Source organism: Lates calcarifer, linkage group LG7_1, assembly GCF_001640805.2.
Source record: "Lates calcarifer isolate ASB-BC8 linkage group LG7_1, TLL_Latcal_v3, whole genome shotgun sequence".
NCBI classification, from domain to species: Eukaryota; Metazoa; Chordata; class Actinopteri; family Centropomidae; genus Lates; species Lates calcarifer.
The window spans coordinates 5,761,152-5,787,571 of NC_066839.1; the positions used below are offsets into that span (position 1 = coordinate 5,761,152).

At 40.3% G+C, this 26,420-nt stretch overlaps 1 protein-coding gene across 2 annotated transcripts; it reads left to right on the top strand.

The window, feature by feature from the left end:
- Positions 1-1,283: 1,283 nt before the first annotated feature.
- Positions 1,284-22,611, top strand: scara3 (scavenger receptor class A, member 3). 2 transcript variants are annotated; one of them, XM_018682537.2, is made up of 13 exons: positions 1,284-1,828; positions 12,163-12,198; positions 12,977-13,021; positions 13,899-14,018; positions 16,526-16,606; positions 17,571-17,689; positions 17,817-18,061; positions 18,638-18,857; positions 18,954-19,042; positions 19,339-19,531; positions 19,733-19,910; positions 19,990-20,470; positions 22,402-22,611. In XM_018682537.2, exons 1-12 carry the CDS (start codon positions 1,822-1,824, stop codon positions 20,466-20,468), a joined length of 1,812 nt encoding a protein of 603 aa, XP_018538053.1. In that variant the 5' UTR covers positions 1,284-1,821; the 3' UTR covers positions 20,469-20,470; positions 22,402-22,611. The 2 variants fall into 2 exon arrangements, with proteins under 2 accessions (XP_018538053.1, XP_018538052.1); XM_018682536.2 differs by lacking the exon at positions 22,402-22,611 and having other exon boundaries at positions 1,285-1,828; positions 19,990-22,107.
- The last annotated feature ends 3,809 nt before the right edge of the window (positions 22,612-26,420 follow it).

The following is a 26,420-nucleotide window of genomic DNA, read 5'->3' on the forward strand; positions in this document are numbered from 1 at the left end:
GTAAAATTGCCTTTAGAAGAATGTGGCTTTAAAACCATTCAGGGGTTTAGAGGTAGACCTCAAAAGGGCATTACAGTATTTGCTCTGATTACAGTTGCGATGGTGATGCAATGCAATCACAAAACAGCCTGGCAGCGCTGAAATGTCCTGATAAGAGCAGAGTAGTAATTGCAGCAAAGAATGTCCTTCAGGGTATTAGGAGTTTTGTTTCTGGAAAGTGTTTATCTAAATAGTTTTTCTCAATTGCTTGACCATTATGTTAGCTTGACTTCACAGATTTTTGCGCCTAGATCCCGTAAATACCTTCCCCTCTGTCATGTTTTTTACTTTTAGAACTTCCTCAGGTACAGTTCCCATGGAGTATATCGGTAAACACACTCCATAAGGACTGTATTTTATAGGGGGTCAGCCATTGTTGCGTTTGCAAGATGGAGGGTTATCCTGTGGGCAGCAGTACTTCTTCATCCTCTCATGTTGGACTCAGTGTCACAACGAGTCAGAGCTAGCTTGTTAGCATGCTAACTTCAATAGAAGAAGAGAAGTAATGGAACTAGAGGGAAAGTGAAACAAGCTTAAACAAAGTTTGATACTGAACTCATAATGTTTCTTATAGACTGCTAAGTAAACAGCTGTCGATGGAAATGTAGCAACAGCAAAAAAACCTTACATATAGCACCTTTAAGAGTTGGGGATAAAAAGTCATGGTCCTTTATTTATGACTTACCTTACCTAATAAGACATCAAAACTTTAGTCACGACAGTTATTATATACACCCAACGTCTTATTTTGTGGCATCTAACTGTATAAAAACATCATAGTGAGTGCTGGAGAGGAAATAAAGGAACTGAAGATCGGGATTCCAGACAGCCACTGAAGCTGCCCCGTCAGCTGGATGTGTGTGTTGGTGAGAGACTTACACCTGCTGTTAGTCTCACACACTGGTAGTCGAGGTTAGCAGGAGCAAGCTGAGAAGCCTGCAGACCGGTGCCAGATAGGGATTATGGCTTTGACATGTGTGTTGCTGTGTGCGTGCGTAGGTGTGCATTCACAGAGGCCATTTTCCTGCCTCGCAGGCCAAGGCCACAGATATTCAAGGTGCTCACTCCACAATGTTCAAACATTTGTTAGCAATTAGCCTCAGCCACAAAACTGACTTTCAACAAAACACAGGGACCCTCCCTCCTTCTCTCCCTCTCTCTCTCTTTTCTTTCTTTTTTTCATCCTGTCCCTTTTCCAGTCCCTCCCTTATTTTCCAGTTTCTTTGTTCCCCTCCCATCTTTCTCTCTCTCTCTGTGCTCTTTCTTTCTTGCCACTCTTCCTCCCTCCCTCTCTAAAGTTGCACATGGTTTCTGTCTGAGGAGGTTTAGTTTTCTCAGGCTCTGGATGGGAGAGGGATGATGCCAGAGAGCTGCAGGCAAACACACATGTTCAAAACTTAGAGGAACTTTGGCCAGTTTTCTTTAGCACTGACAGACTTACAAGAACACTTGAAATCATCTTTGCATTCTTTTGCTCACATGGGCTGACATTCAATGTGGCTGAATCCTGAAGTGTTCCTCTACATTTTTAAAACCTGTGGAAGTCGTTTTGGGAACTTCTGGGCTTCTTCTTTCCCTCTTTGGAACTTTGCAGGCAACTGGAAAATGTTGCATGAATGATTTTGCTGACACTTCAAAGGTAAATTGCTGACTACGTTTGCTGTTCCTGGACACTTGCTTTGTGGAAAGAAAAGGGTGAAGGCTGCAGCATCACCACCATCATCAAGCTGAGCTTCAGCAAACTGGACAAGTCATTTATACAGGATTCTTGAGCCAGGAATCATGAAAGGTAAAGCAATTAATCTGACTTCTTCTGTGTTATTTCTGAAAAAGTATTCCCTTTTCATACAAAAAAAAATCTTGCCAATGTAAAAAAAAAGACTTTAAACCTAGACAGGAACAGTATCTGTCACGGTGGCATGCATGCAGGAAGGCACCTGCACAGGGCACCAGCGACTGCATATGCTTCTCATCTGCTCTGAAACTTGGCAGTGTGGACCCCCGAGGAAGTGTCGGCTTGTTGTTCTTGGACGTGAGACTTTGATCAGTCAGCTTTAAATCTCTATATGTGTGTGCGTGTGCTTCACAGCCCTGTTTCATAAAACATGAAATGTTCTCTACCCCTACCAGTCTTCCACAGATTGACTTAATATCCCCTTCAAAAGAGGGAGAGTGAAAACATAACATTTGAATTTTAGCTTTTTCACAACATGGCATGAAAGGAGAGCTGCCAGTGGCTTTGAAGAGGGCAGAGGCTCATGCATGTTTCCCAGACGTACAGTATGAGAAGTGAGATGGAAGGAACCAGTGAGAGAGAGAGGATAACAGACAGGAATGAACTGAAGCTGAAAGAGGTCCCATATGTGGGTTAACAGCTTGAGAAGATGTTGAGAAGTGTTGACATATTCATTACTAACAGTAATCGGCATATGATGGATTTCGCCCTGTATTTATTATTATTACTAACTGAAATATAACAGTATGCTTTCCTGTGTTTTAATGTTTTTAAACTTTGAGGCGTTAACCTGCAAGATCCTAATTTGCTCAGTGGTGGTTGTTCTTGTATTTTAGTGCTCCATTTCCCACAGATTGTGGGTCTTGTCAGTGTGGTCAGTGCTGTCTTTGGATTTTGCTTCAGTTTCTTTCTTGATGTTATTTTAATTGACCATTTGCTGCTGACTGTCCAATCACAGTTCTAACTACTGCTTGATTAGCATTACGTTATGTGATGATCACATTCTTCCTATTACACTACAACTAATTAGTTCTACACTGCAATACAAGAACAATGCTGTTCCTTTATTTAAGAGATAAGATAAGATAATCCTTTATTAGTCCCACAATGTGGAAATTTACATCGTTGCAGCAGCATAAGTGATTGAAAAGATAGAAAAAGACATAAATATGAGTAAAAAGTACTCAGCGTTAGCTTTCATGTCTTCTTCATCAGCAGCTGACGATTCTGACTTTTTGCAACACCTCTTACAAAGTTCAAAGTTTTGAGCAAAGTCACTTGGAAACAATAAAAAGTAAGTTGGAGACTGTATTTTCAGTTACATTCTGGAGCTAACATTTGCTTAATTTGCTAGGCTAGCTAGCTACAGGTGGTAAAGTCTGCTAGCAACCAGTTCGACAAGCAAAATCCATGGTTACTACAGCAATCAGAAGTTGCTTTCGTCTTCCACTGTCTGAAACCAAGGACCTGTGGTGCCTTGAGGAGAGAAACCGCCATGAACCACGAGGCGACACAGCAAATTAACCTCAAGAACATATACAGTACTCTTCTCAGCCAAACAGTACAGGAGGTCTGTTAATGTGGTTTCCAGTCTTGCTGAGAATGAGTCCAGCCCAGCCCGACCAGAACAAAACATGCTGCCTCATACATTCCTAGCAGGGCTGGAGAGGAGAGGAGAGGAGGGGGTGGGGGTGGTCAGAGGGAGGCAGAGGAGAAGGGGGGAGGATAGGAGACAGGTGTATGGCTGGCAAGGGAAGAGGAAAGAGTGAGTGAAGGGGAGAAGAGGAGGGGAGGCACAGAAAGAAGAGTAAGAGATTTTCTTGTTTTTAATGTCATTTAATGTCATAAAGTCACAGTTATAGTATTTTGAATTGGATTGAGTGGAGAACAAGGAGACTGAATGTCTGAATGTCATTCTGAGTTGTTCTTTCGGTATCCACTCTGCACTTTTTGATCTATTTTTGCTCGCTTTGATTCATTATCTAAATGTTTCTGCTCGACTTTTTCCTGTTTTTACACTAACACAAGCACTAGACTTATAAAAATGTTGAATGTGCAGCAACTGGTTATGTAAGAAGGCAGTGATATTGTTATTCTGGTTAGAGGTAGATCTCATCTCACTTTTATACTGATAAATCTGAGTTAAATTTGACTCTCTGGTCAACCTAGGTTAATGTGACCTTAAACAAATAAGGGGTAAAGCAAATAATAAATGTAACGTAAGTAAATTAATAGCAAAATCAACATTACTTTTTGAGCTGTTCCTTTACAAGTGAAAGTAAATGACAGCGTGTGACTGTAGCGCCCCCTGCAGGCCAGAGATGGAAAACAGAGAGTGAAAGTAGCACCAGAGACGAGCGACAGAGGTTGCAGACGATTGAGGGGAGAATAAGAACAAAGAAGCAACTTTTGAAGAATATAAACCTCCATTCTTCACATTTTTTATCGTTTTTTTTTTTTTTTTTTTTTTTTTTTTGTTTTGTTGCTTCGCCTGCTGTCTGGGTTGCTGACTTCTGGGTTTGGTGAGTTAAAACGAACATGTTACTTGCCTTGTTTTCAAGCTGGAGGTGTTGCCAGTAGCTACGTTATGACATTGTTAATAAGCTGTAGTCGTGTATTTTGTGTTTTTTTTCTCCGTGTCAAAGTGAACTCAGATGCTACATTCAACGGTCACTGTCAAGTTTAGCCTTGTTAGCGAAGCGAAGACAACGGCGCCGCCATTTTGGGGCGTGGTTCAGATTAAGTAAAACCTGTATTTAACCGGAAGTACTTAGTTCTGTCATGAAATATGTTAAGACTACAATATTTATATGTATACTGCACAGTTCATTTATTTATTTTATGCTGAATTGGTAAATCAAGTAAGTTGTATTACTGCAAAATCTAAATTTGCTGGTTAAGTAAATTTACAAGAAGAGAGAACTAAATATCAAAATAGGCCTCCACTTGAGGAAACATATCAAATCTGGAAAAACTGGATAATATAATTAACACAATAGGAGGGTTAATGTGTGACACCGGAATATTGAACTGAGAACACCCTGTTTTGGTGTCCACATGTGTAATTCAGGTGTCAACATACCTTTAACCATACCTTCAATTTGGAAACCTTTTCTCATTCTTCTTACCTTTAATTAATCTCTGTGGAAAGTTTTAGGGCAAGTCAAAACAAATACCAAGAAGCCTTCAAATAAAGCATTAGAGAATATTGAACACACCCTTTGGCCTCACAGCCCTGTAAACCCAACAGGCTGTCCAAAGCAGTTTAGTCCAGAGAAAACATGATACTTTTACGGGATCGTGACTCTGAAAAAATCTCCTCTTTCACTGCCGAACCACAATAAAAGAACATTCCCTTGTAATGGCTTCGTCTATAACTTAAGCTTCGCAGTATGCAGCAACACATACCAGGCATTTATAGTTGTGTGAGGAGCCCACACATTCCAGTCAGAGGGCACCTAAATGACTTGGATGAGGTCAGAAGTTTGGAAAGGGACTCATTTGGCTTACGAGCTGTGGTCAAGACCTCCACTCTGATCTGGAGTGGGGCCCATGGCTCCTGGTTTTATTTAAGGCTGGAGTTCAATGGAGGCTCTTGAGGAGAATTTTCTGGTCAAAATAACTTAAATGACATGTTAAGTCTGCTAATTTTTATCTGGACATCACATCATAGAGTGATACAGTGAGTTAGAGGCCATTCAGGGCATGTTACTCACCAAGGATAACAATTTGCACAATACCCTGGTGAAAGTAAAGTCCTGAGGGGGAATGAAGGGAAGAAAAAGGGTGGGGAAGGGGTTTGGAAAGTCCAAAACCCCCTTAGAGAAACCACCACAGAAGAACCACAAACATAAAGTGACGCTGATGGTTAGCTGAGTCAAGTATAGGCCTGGCGCTCCGTTCACAAACACCAAAGGTCTGATGGTGAATGAGGATGGAGGGAGGAGGGCTGATTAAGTCCATGTGGTTAAAGAGCAACATCCTGGTATTTGATTTATTTATTTATTTTTTACTTTATAGTTTATCTTAAATCCCTGCTTTTACTTGCCCATAACTCTGTCTTTAATTCTGTAATTGATACCTGATTTCACCTGCACATACAGTATATCCGTATGGAACTGGTTAGAAACAATCAGAACTGTTTAGAAAAGCTCTGTAAAGTGGTCTGTAACATGTCTGTCTGTCTCCTGTCCCGTGTGTGCTGTTTTAACTTACTGCTAGATTGATATTTTCATAGGTGTGGTGGCAGATCACTGTACACCATCTGAACCAGCAACACACAGTACAGTGTACTTACTGGGCCAAAACACTGACATTCACTGGAACCACAACAGGCTCCTACCAGAATGGTTAATGTTGCCTTGACAGGCATTTCTGAGATGAATTTGTGGTGAGTTGATTATCTTTTGTGGGGAGACTGGGCCTCATACAAGCACATTTTTTGTATTTGTGTCCCTAAATTCCAAAACTTACTTTTTTCCCATTAGGTTTGCTTGCATGAGGATTCAAAGTCAAATTCACCAGATGCTCTTAAACTGTAAAAACTTGTCAGAAATTGTGAGTTTCAAGCCTGACGGGTGCCACCTGTTCATGTGCATTAGTGCAACGCCAAATAAAGCTGCTTTCACAAAAATGTTAGCAAAGAGAAGAACTTCACTCTGCGGAAGTAACGTTTTTCTCAAGCCAAACAGTCTGTGACTAATATGAGAGGTGGTCATGGGATGGTCAGAGTGAGGATGAACAATGCCTGTCAATAATAACCTAATAAGCTAATGCAGGCAAAACAGGAAAAGGAGAAAGGGGCAAAGGGGCAGCATGCAACCAAAAGACACCAGCAAACAAGGCAAAGACAAGGATGAAAGGCAACATCCAAAAACAAACAGGAAATCAAAACCAGGCAGATGCAAAAACAGGAAAAAGGACTGGTACTGCAAAATAGACAACCTGGCAAGAAATGGGTGGTAGTGGGCCAATCTAAGGGAACTATGGAGAGAATAAGGGACAGTGGAGGAAGTGGATTCGGGGAATCAGGTGACTGGAAAACAAGAATTATGCTACACGACTGTGTGGACACAGAAACATCACACTCTTTGCTCAACAATGAGTTGGATTACTTCAGGACATTTATATGGCTAAAATTATTACTTCAGTCTGGGGCTGGTTTTAATGATTCAGGCTACAACCTCTAGTTCCAACTAGGGGAAATCTTATCAGCTAAGGCAGGGAAGGGCTTCTCCTTCCATCCTGACATGAGATCCACAAAGAGCTGGTTGTCCTGTTGTGGAAGAACTTGGCTGGCCTGTGCAGAGTGCTGACCTCAACACCTTCTGGGATGAACTGGAACACCAACTGTGAACCAGATCTTATCACCCAAAATCAGTGTTGGACTCCAACTAATGCTCTTGTGGTTGATTGGGACCAAAATCTTCCAATTTTTCTGAAAAATTGGGGCTGTTCTAAAAGAAGATTAATGGTCATGGTTTTAGACTAATATGCTCAACAATGAGTGTGATGTTTCTGTGTCTACATTGTAGTGTAGTGTAGTGTTCACTTGAGTTTGACACGGCCAAGAGCATGAACTATTCAAGCGAATAGCATGAACTCAAAACAGCATTTAATAGTATTGTTATATATCTATGGTAAGTGTTATTTTCAGTTCAGTACCCTTGACCAGAGCTGAACGGTCAGCTGCTTTCCAGTTAATTACAAAACCAAGGGACCAGTTGTCAAAATAGGATTTAATAGCCATGTGATATGGTTTGACACAAAGAATTTTCTTGGTCTGGAAATGGAAATATAGGTCAATTTCCTGACTTTATTGTCTTTTTATTGAATTATCAAGTGTTGAGTACCATGTCTTTTGGAAAAGCTTTTGGAAAAGTTTAGCTTTGTTGGGTTTTCTTTAGCACACTCCTCTCCTGTAAATACACATCCTTACAGTATATTTACTTCTTGTTACAGCTAAGTGTACACTGGCTGTGCTCGCTGTGTGTATTCAAAGTGCAACCAAGCTTTTCCATCCTCAGTCTGCCTCGCAGTCTGGATAAACAACAGAAAAAACTTGTCTTGTATGGTCGATTTTGCAGAACTGCTGATAATCTATATTTAGTTTACAGGCTTTACCATAAAATGCTAATTATCAACACCAAAACCTATAATATCAGTCCAACTTCATATTTGTTTAATTACATTTACCCTTTGGTTGATACCCGCTCATGTTGTTACCCATGTCATCTTTCCAGCCCAGTGGTAAGATTTACTGTCATATAGGGAGCAGTGTTTCCTTTATGAAGTGAAGTGGAAAGTTAGGGTCAGGAGGTGAGGTTGATGGGTGGGCATGTAGTGGTTCTGACCTTTGTGCTCATGATCAGAGTTTGTTTCCCATCACAGATTTCTAATTAATTGCCTTTGTATTAAAAGTGACAATAAGTTTTCCCTAATCTTGCCCACATATTTACCTAACCATCACCTCACCATTATTTACTGAGTCACTTACGCCTGGCACCTTGCTGACAAGGGACCTTCAGAGGTTTGACAGTGGTTTTCATAGTGTGTACCTAGTCCATCTCCATCTTATTCTTCTAGTTTTGTTTGCTGTTGGTAGTTGTTGTGTCCTCGTCCACAGATTTTATCTAAAAAATGTGCTTTTCTTCTTTTGTGTTTGGATACTGTCACACCTCGCACCAATTATTTCAAACCTTTAAGGTGTTTTTCACCCTCATTTCAGTTTGCTTAGAGAAACAAGAGCACAGAAATCCAAAACAAGTTTTCTTAAATGATCTGATCCCACCCAGTCACAAAGCAAAGTGTGTTATCTATTAAACACGTCATGAATGGTTTACAAAGTTGTTCCATGTTTATTTTGAGAGAAAATCCTTTGTTGCACCAAAGAACTGGCCAATTGGTTGTTAATGAAGCATAACACACGTGAAACTTTTAAACATACTCGAACCAAAGTGCACTTTTAACAGTTTATCCACTAATTCAGACTGAGCCAAACACACTTTAGCAGCTCTGCAGTGTTTTGCCTTGACCTGACTGTATAGGTGTAACCTGGTGGAGCTGTGTTGTGCTGCTGTCAGATCAGCTCAGTTCTGCTGTGTGTGTGTTGGACAGGTCGACTTCCTTGCTAACGAGACAGACATCAGGGTTTTTTCCACAGTGAGTGAGGAAAACACAAGGAGAGGAAAGAGCAGCAAAGATGGAGGGAGGGAGGTGAGGGAGGTGAGGGAGAAGAAATATAACCAAGGGGCTGATGGGTATTTGAGGGTGGATACTGATTTTAATATTTTGGATTTTCAGCATCCAATAAAAAATCATTTGCTGACAGTCAAACATTTCAATCTGACCATTTTCATGCCACAGAAGTCCAAAAAATTACAAGAATCGAGCTTTCCCACAGAAATGTATTCAAGTCAGGGTGGGAAAGGCTGTGAAACAGGATTTAGACTAGTATGAGACATGAAGACTCTCCATTGAAATGTGTGTTGTTGTAATTATACCACTACTTCTACTATACTTAAAAATACTTTTACTAGTCTTGCTATTACTACTGCCTTCATACTGCAGTTGTATGTTTATGTTTTCAGTGGAAATATTTTGGCCACTTGGGGGCAGAGGAACAAGGTGTGAACACAGTGTTTACATATTTTCACCTTATGGTTCTGTTTTGTTCGCTCGCCATCCACCGCAACTTACCTCCCCACAATTCTGCTTATATTAATGAATGTAGCACTTCATTTAAAAACATTTCCAGTTGAAATAAGTTTGAAAGTTGTGCATATTGTTACAAAAGTGGCTGTGATCAATAGATTACATTTCATGACTATTTCATGAACCTTTGTGAAAGTGGGCTGGATTTCTTCTGTAGTTTGGAGGTGTTCTTTCTTGTTTTTTAAAAACCATCAGCACACAAGACAGCTTATAATTGTTAACATTAAAGCTGCAGGGGGTTTTTATGTCACCTTTTTGTCGTCAGGTTTACTGGTCTCTGAAGGTACCAATACTTGCTCGATATATCAGCAAATCGAGACATGAATCAGTGTAATCCTGGAATAATTTGTGCAGGTCAGTCTTCCCTTTGTCCTTGTGAACTACCACGAGATGTTTTGGCAGTTTCTGCCACAAAATATTCTTTGTCTCTGACTTTCTATCCCTGATGTCCTTTCCTCATTGCTGCATTTTAGTTTTTTAGGAGATGTTGCCTCCACCTCTCCTCTCCTCCTCCCTCTCTCCTCCATCATTATGTCAGCCTCAGTGTTTTGTGACACATCCACCCAGACCTGACCTCAGCTGTTCCACCACTGACTCATATAAACATCTCACCTCATAGTGCCTTTGCAAGCCAAGTGTACTTTGCTCTATCAAAACTCTATTGTTTTTAGAGATACATCTTGTGTTTCGTCTTTTCATTTCCTTTATTTGGTTTAAGCCAAATGATAATAAACTGTAAGTTCAGTTGTGGAAAACCTGACATCACAATTCTCAAATTTACAGTTCTGACCCTGTGTGTGTCACAACCATGATACCATCATGCTGCTTTAAAGCTGTTACTTGCTTCTCGTACACAGCGAATAGAGGTAAACATTTGAATTCATGCCACATGTAACAGCAGTTAAGGAAGTAGGTAAAAAGTGTGGAGTACAGCTTTGTATCTGTTGATAGACAAACAACATATGATATTTCTGAGCCTCAGACCTTCATCAGACATTGTGTGGAACTGCCTCCAGTTTCATTATCTTTCCAGCCATTGTTCTCTGGTTCTCTCCCTAACAGAGGCCAGACTTCCCTTCGTGTTGAGCTGATTATGTGGTTAACCTCAGAGATCGATCCACAACAGACATTTTGGTTTCAGAAATTTTGCAAAATTTGCTTCTGGCTTAAGATATGGAATAAAACAAACAAAAAATAAAATAAATAAAATCTCTTTTTACAACTGAAAATTAACTATAATCCAGTAAAGCCACACTTACATTTTCACCAATTTTTCACTTGGAGGGACAACAAAACTCATATGCCCGCTGCATTTTGCGTCCCTTACATTAACATTTGACCTATAGTCTCCACAGATTTATTGCTTTATTGCCTACTAAGGAATACTCCATTGACATGCTGTGTTGTGAACACAAAACACTCAAGTGTGGAGTCAAAAGGAGGATCTTAAAAGTTTGGTTTTGACACAGAGGAAGGCAGAATTATTATTGAATTCAGAACATCTTTAGTGGATGCCAACGGTAATCCAGTTTCCTCTCAAAGCACAGTATGGTCACTGTGTTCCAATATTTCGCCACTTCTTCAACGAAATATAACTTCGATTTGTTGCTAGCATGTTTAGCTGTTTAGTATATCAGCATTAAGCCTGTGACAAACATAAATATAAGTGTCGTCAGAGACTGGTTACAGGTGGTTAAGTATGATACACACACCATAGATTTTTGGTGGAATATTCCTTTAAATGACACCTCATTTAAAGTCTTTCAACACATTTCCACAGTCAGAAACATTACTGCAAAGTCAAACATGTTCAGGTGCAAAAGATAAAATAAGTCTTCAACGTGTCTGCATATGTTAAATTATTCTACAGCAGTCTGACAACTCAGTCTGACAGTGTTAGCTTTAAGGCCAGCTCCTCTGGCAGTATCAACACAGGAACATGGCAGAGTGTCCAAGTGTCTCTCTTCAGGGAGTCAGCAACCTGCCAAACCCCCTTTTTTCCTGTGTGGTGTTTCCCAGCGCTTTTCCTTCAGAAACCACCTCCCCTGCGGTCCCACCGAGTGTTTCTGTTTCCTGACATCAGACTCTGTACCCACAGTCTCATCAGGTGTGGGCACCAGTTTGGGTGGTGTACAGTTAATGACGTGCTGTATAAAGTCCATTGCTCTTACATACACTTATAAAAACATGACGTTGAATGTATTCTGGGACTTTAAACTGTCTTTGTGTGGTTTATTAAGCCCTCTGGTTATATTCTGTCATGCTTACCTCTGCCTTTTCCAGCCCAGAGTGTGTGTTGACAACCTCCTCCGACACATGTGCACACGTAACACACACAATATTCCCACTAGAATCATCACACAAAACCAACAACTGTTCTCATGCTTTGTACCACCATGGGGCTGTTTCTCCTGAGTGAGGAACAGCTCAGAGAAAAACATTAGAGCTGAACAAAAACATGCATTTCTGTTGTACTTTTCTGAGATAGCAGCCTCACTCTGAACACACTGTACAATACAGAGACGTCAAGGGGGAGACTTCAGGGGGAGTTGTGAGCCAGCTGGTTTGTATGATTTATGACAGGAGTTATAAAACTTGTTGGTGGCTCCAGCAGATTTGGTTTCAGTCAGTTCTTTTTTTTTTCTAAATGTGTCTCTCTTTCATTTTTTTGGCAGATAACTATGGTGGATATGAGAACCAGCTTTTCAAAGGTAACGATCAAGTTATTCTATTGTCCTGAGCTGAGAAACATAGATGTCAACCTCTTCATTATATGTGATCATCAGTCACGCTAAAATCATGGAGTTGTCTATGGAATCCACAGTCTGCAAGTCAGTTTGGTGGAGATGCATGAGCAAAAGTTAGACTTTATATGCACACATTGGAAGAATCAGGTTCAGTTTCAGAGAAATGTAAATGAGCCTCATGCACGCATCGGAGTTACCAGTTGTAATCCATCTCAATTACCAATTTTTGACTTGGAAATAGCAACTGCGTAAAACATCCAAATCCTAATTAACCAAACCAAACAAACCTGTCAGCCAAAATCTGTCATTCAAAGTAATTAAACCCAAGTTTGATGGATATAGTGCTCTAATGTCAATACACCATTTTTTAACCCTCCCAGACCAACTCTACAGTCATACAATCATCTTGAGTTGTTTTATGAATGTGGTATGATGCATGCTTTGAAGGCTATTCCATTATATCTTAACACAGTTATGACAATTACATGCCATTTGTCGTCCTGGACTACAACCCAATCATGTGTGGTTAAGTCCATATTGTCTTTGTTAAGAGAATAAGAGTTTCCAGTAGTTTTTATGATTCTCAGAACTGATTGTGACTCTTTCTCTTACTTTATGATTCTTATTTATCATCTAAAACTGATTTAACGGGTAAAAACTGCATGATAATAAACACAAGTTTGTGTCATAGTCATGTTTTCAAATTGTCATGTTTGTGTTTTGTCCTTGTCTTGTTTTTCAGAGGAGGACCTCACTGGAGAGGAAGAGGAAATGCCTTCATTTAGAGGTGAAGGCCACATACTCATGAACACAAGTCTAACAACAATAAACAATGACATTTGTATCAACAGTGACATTTTGTGTACACACAGGTCATGTGTGCACACACATGGCTTGTTTGGAATACCAGAACTCGACTTCAAGAGTAACTTGGTTCTTATTTTCATAGTTTTGGCAATTGTTTCCATCTCTTATGACAACTTTGCATCAAGCAATTGCTGGGTTTTGAGGAAGATGAAAGACGAAAACACAGATGATTGGATGAACAGTATTGACAGAGCACCTGAGAGGTCAATAATGATAACTACAAGAGAAGTCTGTTTGTGCATAACTGCACAAAATAGGTCAATTTCAACCCAGGAGGACAGGACAGTAATTTCACAGTTGGCCTTTGTTTTGCTCTCCAAATAAGTGTGACTAACTTGAGGGTTTGCTTAAAACCTGCATAGTTTTATGATCGCTCATGTTTCTTGCCTCATCTGACATATTTTTTATTGCAGTTGCCACATTCCCAGAACTCAGGAATTAATATGCGGTGTTATTATTAATAACGGAAATTATGGTCAAAAACTATGAAAATAAGATCCAAGCTGTAATAAACCAAAACTGTCTTTTAAAAGTTGTTGGGATGTTTCAGTTGGTTAAGTTACTCTTAAAGTAAAACTCTGTATGTCAGTGCTGTTACGTAAAGTATTTGAATACTTCTACTTGTAGCCAGCTGATTTCTAAATTGCTAAAACTGATGTTTACATTAGGGCAATTTAAATCAAAAGCAGGGGCACCGATAATCATCTGATTCTTTTCTGATTTTATTTTATTATTTTTTAAAATAATTATTAATTCACGCACTTACTCACATACCTTTATATTCATCTACTGTGCAGGTCGTACCAGAGGAGGCTGTGTGAGATGCCAGCAGAGTCATTCTCTTCAACTGGCTGTCAAAGTCCTCTATGGATTTGTTGCTTTCCTCATCATTACAGTGGCAGTGCTGGCATCACTTGGTGAGCTCACTTTGATTATTGATTTTCACTTTGCAGCCTAAAACGAACAGGGGAGTGCTTAATAACTGTACCAAGTAATATATTCTCTGCTTTCCATATTATTAGTAACAAATTGTGCAGGCCTTTCCAGGAAATATCCAAATAATTAATAGTTAAATATCGGCTAATTTTGAGGAAATTATGAGGAAAGTTTCCAGGAAGTGGCATTGAAAATATGGGAGCCATAAAATAAAGCATTACCCACTCTGCAGTAAGAAGAGTGATAAGTGGGCTTTTCATGGGAAAAGGTCCAACTCTGCTTTATATGTATGTGTGTGTGTCTCAATAAAACAAGCTCCATTTAACTCCCCTAGATCAAATGAAAGTGGTACAGGTCCTGTATGCCATGTTTTACCTGACAGCTGCTCAGCAACAACAGATGCTTTTCACATTAGCATGAGTTTTTATTGGGTTTCAAGGCCGTAAATCTTCATCTTTTACTACCGTTCAGGGATCTCAGAGCAGAGTGTGAGGCGTGGCAGAGTGATGCAAAATCCACACAACGACACACAAACACACAAGCTTGTGTTCAGGTAGACATGTACAAGAAGGTACTAAAGTCTGTTTTTTTTTTCGAGGGCTGCAGTGCAGTGAACTGTGTGCAGGCATTTCATAGACTGTACGCACATGTGCTGGAGACATGCAGACGTACTGTGCATGTTCGTCAAGGGTTGTCAGATAATCAGTTATGGTTAGAGAAAGATAGTGGTCATGGCTGTCACGATTTGCTCCTGTAGGACTCTCAGGACTTTGTGTTATATCCTGTTTTATTTTGAAATTGCTTACCTTGTTGTATCTGATGGTTTTGTTTCCTGTCCTTGCGTGGTTTTTCCCTCCAGTGTCTCATCTCCTCACCTGTTCTAACTTCTCCAATCAGACCTGTAGTCACCTGGTCTCTCCTGACTTTAACTTAGTGTCATAATCAACACGGACTTTATATGCACAAGTGACTTTTTTTTTTGTTCCTCTGTCAGCTCATTTGTTCATAAAGTCCAGGGAGACTTACAGGGGCATGTCATGACACAGGCGTTTTTTTTAGTATTTAGCACAAAACAAAACCTGTGTTTAGCTCTGTGCAGCTGTGTCTACCCCTGCATTAAGAGGGCAGAAGAGTTTGACTGATATCATTTTTTGTTAATTGCCAGTGCGACACCGTTTATCTATGAGAAACCCTTTTCTTCATGAAGACAGGCCATCCTGTTAAAAACATTGTTTCAGAGAAATCATGCGAAACAATGTGGGAAACGTAATTATCATAATGTGTTAACATTTTCATATTTCATACTGTAACATTTCACAAATGAACTGATTCAGTCAGAACTCAAATAAGCATTTATGAACCATCATCATACCCACGTATCATACCCCACCAACAAACACACATAGCACTGTTGCTGTTTTGTAATACTCTGTACACAGAAAACAGCACTAAGCTTGTGTTTTTGTCAACTTACAGCACAGCTGCACAACACCAAAGCACTAAAAACTTTAGTATCAACAGAAAAGATATTGCACTTGGCTGCAACTCCCAACTGTGCATGTGCTCAAGGAAAAACACCAACCTTTGATTTTTCCATTCCCCAGCTGGAACATCTGTTTTACAACAAATAAATTCCTCTGCAAAAATCTGTTAAGTAACAAGTGTGGAATGAAATAACACATTTTTCAGCTCTTTGAAGCGCTGAGGAAAAAGATTTATCATCAATCTCATACAGAGCATTTAGCAATATAATACTGCTGGTAATGTCTAATAGATGAACAGTTCTCTAAGTGTGGGTCCAAGTGTTTCATGAAATACTGCTTAAACATTCTTGCGCAAAATGTAGCCACAACTATGCGCCATGCTTCACTGTCTCAGCAGCTTATACAGTAGAGCAGGTATGTGCAGAAAGCATGTGGAAGTATTTATATATGCAAACACAGAGTGAAGCAGACCTGCATTAATCCCCTGAGTCAGGGACTAGGATGCTGAAAACGTCTGCAAACACACATTATACAAACTTACACTCTCACAAAAACCCACACTCACTAAACTGTTGTTGCTCTCCTGGGAAATATGTTGGGGGAGCAGGACCTGACCAGCTGGCTAAACCACTATTCATCAGTGTTTTTGGTCCGATTTGTTAGCTAATGAAAACTTTATGTGTTTTGTTGTCAGGGCTTAAATTACAATTTCCTGTTTTTACTCCTTTAAATGCTTCCTATTTCCTGTTAACACCAAGGTACTGCTGATGCTAATCATATCTGCATCCACTCAGCAGCATTCAGGGAACAAATTCCAGTAGTTTATTTTAATTCCCTGATGTTTTTCTGTTAGCATTTAATTCCCCATGGACTTACACTGACTTCTAGAGCAGAGTGCAAAAGTCTTGTTCCCTTACTGAAATGTTAAATCCTGATTCCTGGAATAACATTACCTGTTTATTTAACATTTTTCTTTAACTTTATAAATTCCTCTGTGTCCCCAGTGTTCAGGAAGGTTGACAGCCTGTCCGAAGAAGAGTCCGTCTATCACAAGAAGATCACCAGCGTTCAACAAGGAATAGACGGTAAAGCAGCTAGATCGATTTACAAGATGTCAATATTTTATAATATTTCAATTGTTTTACACATTGTTATTAATTATTTGTTTACACACGAGCCTCCAGCTATTGCTTCGCAGAGAAGGAGTTACAGTTGTTGACAAGCATATCAGTATGCATATATTAACTATTATCTGTTGTAAACTAGCTTTTACGTGTTTATATACATGTTAAAGATGCTAAATAGAAAGACTTAAAGTGTTGCTTAAAGTATTTCTACACTGTGTTATTGCTACTTGTACTTAAGGAATGTAAAGTGTAATAACTCAAAGGTAAAAACATCATTTTGTAAATAAAAATGGTAAATGTTTCTACATTTTTAAAAGAAATATAAATGTAGATCTTGATTTAATTTCTAGCATCAAATCAGCATGCATTAATTTTTTTTTTTTTAACATAGACTGAGCCAAGTTCATTCTTGACATTGACAAAATTATTTCACCACAAGGTACACTGAGTGGTTATTCTGAGACTATGTTGTGATCACCTCAGGACTCATGTCATGTGCTCAAAAATGAGATTCAAAATTCATTCCTGACCTTGGAAACAACAGCAGCCAAAAAAATCTCACCACAAGGTCCATTTAGCATCTGATTAACGACTGAGTTACATTTAGTAATGTCTCATGTCTTCCCATCTGCTAAGGAAGATTATATGGTCAAATGCTCTTGAACTGCTACTAAATGGACCTTGTGGTGAGATTGCATAAACCCTGCTTATGCACCTGGTGTTTTAAGGTCATTCACGAGGTGTAAAGCAGTACAGATGATTAAGTATAATGTCTGGAGAACTAAAAAGAGAACTCCCTTTTCCCCTCATTCTTGTTAACAACATATGGTTACCAGAAACTCTGATAGATAACACTTACTCACTTTCTTCTGTCTCTTCTCTCTTTCTTTTCTGTTTTTTTCTTATCTGTGACTCTTCTCAGATCTGAGCTCCACCTCTAACTGTTCAGGCTGCCTCGATGTGACTCTGTACAGCAAAGAGATCAGCCGGCTGAAGAGAGAGTTTGAAGACATCCAGAGAATGATACTGGGACAAGAGCAGGTATGGTGGATCGGAGACAAACAGTCCAAAACCCAAACATGATCAATTTGTAATAATAACATTTATTTCATGGGGATATAGGATCTATGAAAGAAAGTGTTACCTCTTTGATCCCCAACCCATCCAGGTCCTGGACCAGGCCACCCAGGCCCAGGCCACTCTAAGGGACACCACCAACCGGCTGACACGTGACATGCAGAACCACCTCATCTCCATCAAACTTCTCAACCAGTCCCTGGAGAGATACCTGGATCGTGTGGAGGGCTGGAAGGACGTCATCGAGGAAACTGAGGAGAAGATGAAGACTCTGACGGAGGATCAGTATGACGTCAAAGCTACAGCACAGCAAGTCAACACTACAGTGGCTCTCAGGTGAATGAAAAACTAATATCCAGTATTACACTTAAACTATGCTATAAAACAGACATCGAATGTATCAGCACAATAGCCACTCTTCATGTCTACCCATTAGTATCAGTTCTCATTTAGCTCTATAGTAAATGTTCAGTAACTTTTAGCAGCTGAGTGGGAACTTAATCAATAGCAGGCAAAAAGCCAGCTTCATAGCAACAGCTGCATTTTTTCTAATCCTCATAAGCAAACCATTATTTATAAAGGCAAAGTACAGTAGGAAAAACAAGTGGGATTTCCTGTGTGAAAAAAAACACAGCTGTGACTCAGTTGCAGGAAACACAATTCTGATTTAATCTTAGCTGTTTTGAAATACAACATTTGAATGGGGTGATGATATCTTTTGCATTACGTACGTGATTAATTATCAAGGAAAACTTATTTCTCATCATTTCAGTCTGGACTAAAGTGGTGGACTGACATTGCCATCCCAAGAGCCGTATCAGTAACCTAAAAAAAGCAGAATAATGTGGACACAGAATAATGTTTTATCCACTGCATCTCACACGTCCTCTGTGTTTCCCCTCTCCTCCTTAGTACGATGTGGATAGATGCCCTGCAGAGGAAAGCAGACGAGGAGACTCTGGTCCTCCAGAAGTTGACCAGCGACTGGCAGAACTACAGCCGAGTTCTGAGCGCGATCAAATCCAACACAAGCAGCATCACGCAAACCATGCGCTTCCTCCAAAACAACGTCATAGCAGATCACCAGAGGATCGCCATGTCCACCGAGGTCTACTATGACCTAACTCAGCAGGTATGTGCAACCACCCGTGTACATTTTCACAAGACGGGTGAGTGAATACATTATCTCAAGTATAGAGCTACAACCATGAGTCTCTGTCTTCCCCAGGTGATGAACCTGCAGATGCAGCTCGACAATGTGACGTCTTTCATGGATGAACATGAGGAGAACATGCATGACCTTCATTACCATTCCAAGTAAAACACATACGCACTAATTTGTACTATTATAATTTGTATTGTATTGAATGACATCAATTCCCTGGAGGCCTTGTATAATCTTTCATACCTAATCCCTACCTTTACTCTAACCTTAACCTAACCTAAAAATAGACAGGATTAAACCAGATTTTTGTCCCCATATGGGAGGTGAGTCCCCACATGTACCACTGTGAACAGGTGTCTCCACAATGTGATGAATAAACAGAGAGAGGGTATTAACTGGAATATATTCTGGAATTCTAAAACTAACCATCCTCAACCCTCCTCTTTAGGTACTACGAGAATCGCACAGGTGAGCGTTTCTCTGCCTTGGATGGTCGACTGAACTCCATCGAGATGGAGATCGACACGGTCTCCTCCAGCATCAACGCCACGGTCAGCCATGTACAGAGCATGTACAAATACATCAACATCGAGAGCTCGTCCTGCCAGAGCCGCCTGGGCAGACACACAGAAGATCTACAGGTTATAAACAAACAAGAACTCAGAATTATTTTAGAATTTGATGCTGATTTTTTTAGAAAATAGTTTTGTATGTAACCTTACTGACATATCCTCCTCTTCTTTATGTCCTCATTATTCTCCCACTCTTTCCTCCTTGTTCTTCGTGTTCTTCTTTGTTTTCTTTCTCTGCTTTTTCTCTTCATCCTCACATACTTTCTGCAGAACCTGAACAACACAGTGTTGTTACTCCTCCACTTAGCCGACACACTGAGGCAGCAGAATATGTTGTTAAATGTCCGACTGGATGTGGATGTCAGGAACTTGTCTATGGTGATGGAGGAGATGAAACTTGTGGACTTTCACCATACCCAGCTCATTAAGAACTTTACTATATTAAAAGGTACAGTATATAAAGATGTAATCTGACTGTATGTGTGTGTGTTTCTTCTTCACTTCACCTCACTGTCCTTTATCAACAGGTGCTCCTGGACCTCCAGGTCCTAAAGGGAACCGTGGTGAATCCGGGTCTAAAGGGCCTATGGGACTGACTGGGAGTAAAGGTGACCGAGGCCCCATAGGAAGCCGAGGATCCGTTGGAGAGAAGGGGTCTCTTGGGCCCAAAGGAGCTCCAGGTGAACCAGGTCCCAGTGGCAATAGAGGGGCAGTAGGGATTAAGGGAGCCAAAGGATCTCTTGGTGTGCCAGGGCCGCGTGGTGAGAGGGGCCAGAAAGGTGACATGGGCCCCTTAGGTAAGGACGGGGCCCCAGGACCCACAGGGCCTCCAGGGATCCAGGGTCAGCAAGGACTACCAGGCATCATTGGGCCACCAGGACCGAGGGGAAAACCAGGTCCAGCAGGACCACCAGGCCCACCAGGGACCCCCGGACCTCCAGGGTTGTCGTACCCCCACGACCGATCTGGCGTGCAGCGACGCTCGGCCCCTGCAGACATGGACTAGAGGTGATTTGTCCGGTACAAAGAATCTTATGAAACTGATATGAACTGAAAAAATATCATCCATTGTGACTGGAAACGCAATAATCCATTTGTATTTCCATTTGGATTGTCTAAGACAGTGGAGAACTTAATGAACAAATGCAGCAAATCAAATTGGAGATGGGGCTTTAAAGGAGACTCCCCCTAATGAAATAATATGGCCACAAGAAATAAACCAAGAGGACAATCTAAAAAATTGAAATTGAACTGCTGCCACAGAATGAACTGCTGTTGAGACAGGCTGAGAATGGACTGTGTTTGGACAGACTTTGAATTTTATATGGCGGTGGTCCTCATACAAACATGAATCTCATACTGTCGGTCTTCTATTAGACCCAAATACAACAGACCATCCCACCTGCTAGTCCATTTCCAAATGACAGAATACAGAATGAGCTTTTTCTTAAATAATGAGATGAACAGAAATTAAAAAACACATCCATTACTGAATTTTAAGTCTTGCCTAGTTGAATGTACTGGAAGTAAAGAATGTGTTTGAGGTTGTTGTCAAGCCACCAAAACCTTTTGGGTCATAATGAATAGGGGGCTGTTAACCACAGATTTGGACTGCAGTGGTGTTTTCCCATCCAGACTGCTCAAAGGTTTTACATTCCCATGCACTGCCACACTGTATGGGCACAGTCTTGTTTTTATGTTATGTACACATTGACACATCCTTTTCTAGTGGATAGCACTTTATCAGTTCCTAAAGTGTAAACGTTTGTCAGTTTGCCTATATTTTGGTGTTTCAGAGCAGGTACTCTGAAGACTTTTTTTCACCGACTGGGAAAAACTGTCATTTTATGATCCGTGTTTGAAGTAAAGTTGCAGAATGAAGTATACAGTTGGAGCCGGGTGGCAGTTAGCCTAGCTTAGCATAAAGACTGGAAGCAGAGGGAAACAGCTAGCCTGACTCTGTCTAAAACTCACTAATCAACACATTGTATCACACTTGTTTAATCAACACACAAACTGAAATGTAAGAATGACACTTGGTTTTAAGTTAGGGGTTACACACTATTACTTCTTGACAAGTTAACTCCGTCTGAAACTATAAATTGTCGAGCTTACATTTTGTTTGTTTACAGTATAACCAAACGAGGTACAGCATGGTAATTTGTAGGATTTTTAACTAAAGAGAGAGGCAGGCTAGCTGTTTCCCTTTGTTTCTAGTCTTTATGCTAAGCTAGGCTAATCACCTCCGGCCCCAGCCTTGTATCTTTTTCATTGACATGAGTGGTATCAATCCTCTCATCTAACTCTTGAAAAGAAAGTAAACAAGCTATTTCTGTTAAAGGTATGAAGGCTAGAAGGTTAATAAAACTTATTCAATACATAAAAACTATGTTGGTACCAAAGTAGCATTAAATTAGTTTGTTTTCCTGCAGCCAAAATGTTAACGTTTTCCAGTTGTGATAGCAGAGAAATGACTTTTGAGAGTGTTTGGGTCTTATGATACACACATAGATAATCATGTATATCTCAGACAAAAAAGCTTTACTAAAAGGGAAGCATACTATTTTTGTAAACCTGTGTGTTGTAATGAAATGCGACTGGCTTGCATCGAACTTCAATAAATGCTTCTTTTTTTTTTAACAGTACCGGTCTTGTCAGTATCCTGCTATACCAAAAGCAGAGTGCTATTGTGGCCCTGCAAAGGAAAGGGAGTGTTTTTGTCATTAATTCAAAACACATGTCAACCCCTCCCATTAAATTTTTGAGGTCTGCAGCCACTGACTCAAAGATATTTGATTGTCTAGATTTACCCTTTTAATATAAACACTCATCCAACAATTTATGCAGATGCGTTGTTGTAAAAACAGCTGTTAGCCTCCCTGCTGCACGCTGTGGCTCCTGCTGAATGATACTTTCACCATGGCTCTCTCTTTCTTCAGTGCTGGAACATGACAGGCCTTGTGGGATGTTAGGAACCTGATCTCCAACAAAAACTTCCTTCAAGAATCCACCCCAATCCCTTACTCCTGCAGAACCCATGACTGTCACTTCTGAGCACGGAACATTTGCTTTATATTACTCACTGTATTCACCTCAGAAACCTGAAGCAAATAAGGCATAAAATTGCTGCTGCTTCTGATCTATGAAGCAAGAAAAGATGGCTGAGTCTCATATATGTCTGATATGTATATGTGGTATTCTCACTTAAGGCATCCTCCAATCTGACAAGCTCCATCCTCTGCTCTTTTCATTGGACTTGTGGTCAGGGAGACCTCCAGCAGGCAAATATTTCCACATGTGGAGCCATAAATCACCAGGACTGTTGTTAAACTGTTGAGGACAAATTTGCAGGGCACAGATGTCGCCACATCCAATGAACAGAGACAACAGAGAAAGAGAAAATAACAGACTGAGTAAGAAAGAGAAGGAAGGGACCCCATAAATATAACCAATGACTGGTGATATTTAAATATTTTTTGATCCTCATCAGCTCTCTCCATGCACACAAACAGAATGTTACCATAGCAACACATTAGTTTCAGACAGTTCTAAAAATGGCTGGTATGAAACTCATTTAACATTGCAGTAGTAGCTATAATAGTATGTAAAGTAAGTAACTAAATCTTTATTTAAGTACCACTTTTTAAAACCAAGGTTACAAAGTACTTAAAAGAGTGCAAATGAAAATATAAAAATGACAAATGAGAAACACCTTGGAGAAAATGTAGGTCTTGAGGTGAGATTTAAAACACACAACCACTCAGTCACCACTGGTCCTGAACCTGTAGGGTTTTGAATTCAGTCCTAAATTTAACAGGGAGTCAGTCTAGTGAGGATAGCACCAGGGAGAAACAGGAAACTCTCCTGTGTTAAAGTTTTGTTGAACCATTCTTCTACCCTGACCTCCTCCCTGCCCGAACCTTGTCACTCTGTTTTCCTTCTTTACTCCCATTATAATTACTGCAGCTGCTGGGAGGCTCTGTCACTTGAACTTAAACAGATGTTGTTTTGAGGCATTTGCTGCAAAGAAGAGAGTCTCTAATGTCAATCTGTGTCTTCTGGATGTGTAAAATGTCACAGAAATACTGCAAATGCCTCACTATGACAGTTCAATGAATTTAGATGATTATCACTCTGATAGTTCCCCATAAACCCAGAGTGGGTTTGTCAGCAGCATCTGGACCTTCAAATCAGTAACAACAACAGTGGTTTGTGTTTCAGATTGTCAGTCAGCCACAATCAAACTGAGGTTCACTTGAGTAATATGGGAACAGGGGCAGGGGACCGAGGCCTGTTTAAACTGGCAGGAATCACTCGTTAATTTTGGTTTGCCCTGTACACCGCACGCTTACTTGCAAGGTATATTTGAGAACTTTAATATCACCAGAGGTCACCGGAGGGGGATTTTTTGGAGGAGTTTAATTATTGTTTTTCTACCTATTATAGTGGCTCAGCATCTCTAATCCTAGACTCCTGTAAACACACTGCCTTAACAAAACACACCACAAAACGTTCATCAAGAGTAACTGACAGATAAAAACCTCTATGGTGTCATCCAGAAAAACTGCAGCCTTTACTTTTGTAAAACAGCAGCAGGGAATGAAGTTAGTTAACATAAAAAAAATCTCCAACATGGACAGAGAGCAGCTCTTTGCTATGTTAAAGGAAGTCAAGTGTGAAGTGTGAGGGGAGGGCATGGTGTGCTATAGCTGTGGTGAAAAACACCAGGTCCAGCCAGCATAAACCCTGCAGCCAGATGTGCTTTCAGCAACCTCTGCCAGGTCCAACTTCTTCAGGTGAAATATATTTCACCGTTTTGTACATACATGTGTCCCCACAGGGCTTAGCAACAGGGCGAGAGCTCTAACTTCATAATTTACCTGTTATTACCTGTTTCTGTAAGTCATTAATGATGGGATGTAACACTCTCCCTCTCTCCACATGAACACTTCAGGGCTGATGGGCTGTGAAGTGGATTGAGTAGCTGTGATGTTCTGTAACAGAGCAATGGTTTGTTGCCTAATGTGCCCCACAGGAGCAACGCTTTCTGCTGACTCAGTAATCTGATGTCATGCCCGCACATGGATAAAATGTGATTTTGGTGTTGGGTGTCTTCAATTAACAAATAACCCTGCCTCAGACTATAATTCAGATTTCATCACAGAGGGTTTTTGTTTAGACAGTTGGATTGGAAATGTTGGTCCGTCAGTCCACCAGTGTGGTCCAGAATGACTTTGGTGATCCCCAAACTTTACTTTGCTTCATCTGCATCTACTAAACGGATTGGCATCAAACACTTCATGGTTAGCAGACGATGAATCACACTGACTTTGGTGATTCCCCGATGCCAGAACACGTCATCAGAAGTGCTTGTCGGATGGTTGCATGGCTTCATAAACCCCCCTCCATGCACACCGTCCTGATGTGACAGTAAAAAGATGAATTTCTGACAATAACTGTGACTTTTGGCAAACTAATAATCACACCTACTTGATGTGATCATCCAGCTATGCAGAGGCAAGAGTGGGAGTGTATGGACCTCTGTCTCAGGCTAGACAAGTGCAGCACTATGTATGCCTTCTAGCAGAAGAAAATGTACACCATTAGCTCCATATTTAAAGATGCTATAAGTAAGTTTTTGCTACAGCTTAGCCTATGTTAGCTTTAAGAGCTTAGAGGAAATGTTGCTTTTAAACTATTACAGCCAGCTTTTTACTTTGCCTTCGAGTCTGGCTGAGACATAGTTGGACACCGCTACATAACCAACATTCACATTAACATCTGTTTACTTACCAAGAGCTTGAACAGTTAACATTGGCGTTGCTTTTCACTGTTGGAGACAGCTCTTGGCAAGTAAAGGGATGAAGTTCAATGCTGAATTTGCACTAGACTGATAGCAAACAGATGTTAATGCTAATGTTAGCTACGTAGTAATGGCAAAAACCTACATATAGCACCTTTAAATGTGGGGATAATGGTGGACATTTTCAGCCAACTGACTTCCCTGTGAAACCTGTATGTATTGCTGCAATGATTTATGAAATAATATATGATTATTTTACTGAGCTACATCAACAAAAAGCAAACCAGTGTCACTTCAAAGGCTTCTCACAGCCCCTACAAAGATATATGGCCTTAGTAATGGCTTTTGATGGACATGTTTAGACTTAATAGTCATAACTCATTACATTTTTATTAAGATCGACAGCTCTGGCGATTGAACCCTTCGCCTTTGTAATGTCTGTGCCAGTCATAATTTAACAACTCTGTAATGGAGATTCCTTCCTTTTAGATGAAATTAAAGTTTACTGATCTCCATGGGGAAACTCAAACACGTTCAACACAGACAAAAATTATATATATTCTCTATATATTCCCCTTTTATTTAATGCTTTCTAACAGCCCTCTGTCACTTTAATTCCCAGGTCAGGTTGTGTAATTTCAGTCATAATGACATTAAATCTGCTTGCAGTAGGAGGTGGCACAGGGAGACATTACCTAACCTGCACCAACACACACACATACATATATGCACATATACACACACAATTTGAGACGTTAGCTAACCGTTGACTTGACAGGCCCCCAAAGAGCTCATTACGTAGACAGCTGTAAAAACACACTTGGCCTTTCACTTTGGCTCAGGTAACAATTATTCTGTATATGTGCGAAGACAGGGATCACACCTGCTGTAATGTGCACAGTGAGTCAGCAAGGAGCTCTGAAAATAAATAGATTGTTATAAGTTTTTTTTTTTTCATTTACAAATTGTTAGTCACCTGACAAGTGTGAATAAATGGATGTTGTATTCAAGTGATTCTTAAATGGATGGTTGCCATTATCGAAGTCGAGGCTAACAGCACAGTGGTGGTTTCTTCATTGTCATTTTATGAGGGTGTATATTGTCTAAAGCTACAAGCAGTTCTGCCCTGGAACTTAAAGAGAGGCCTGCACAGAC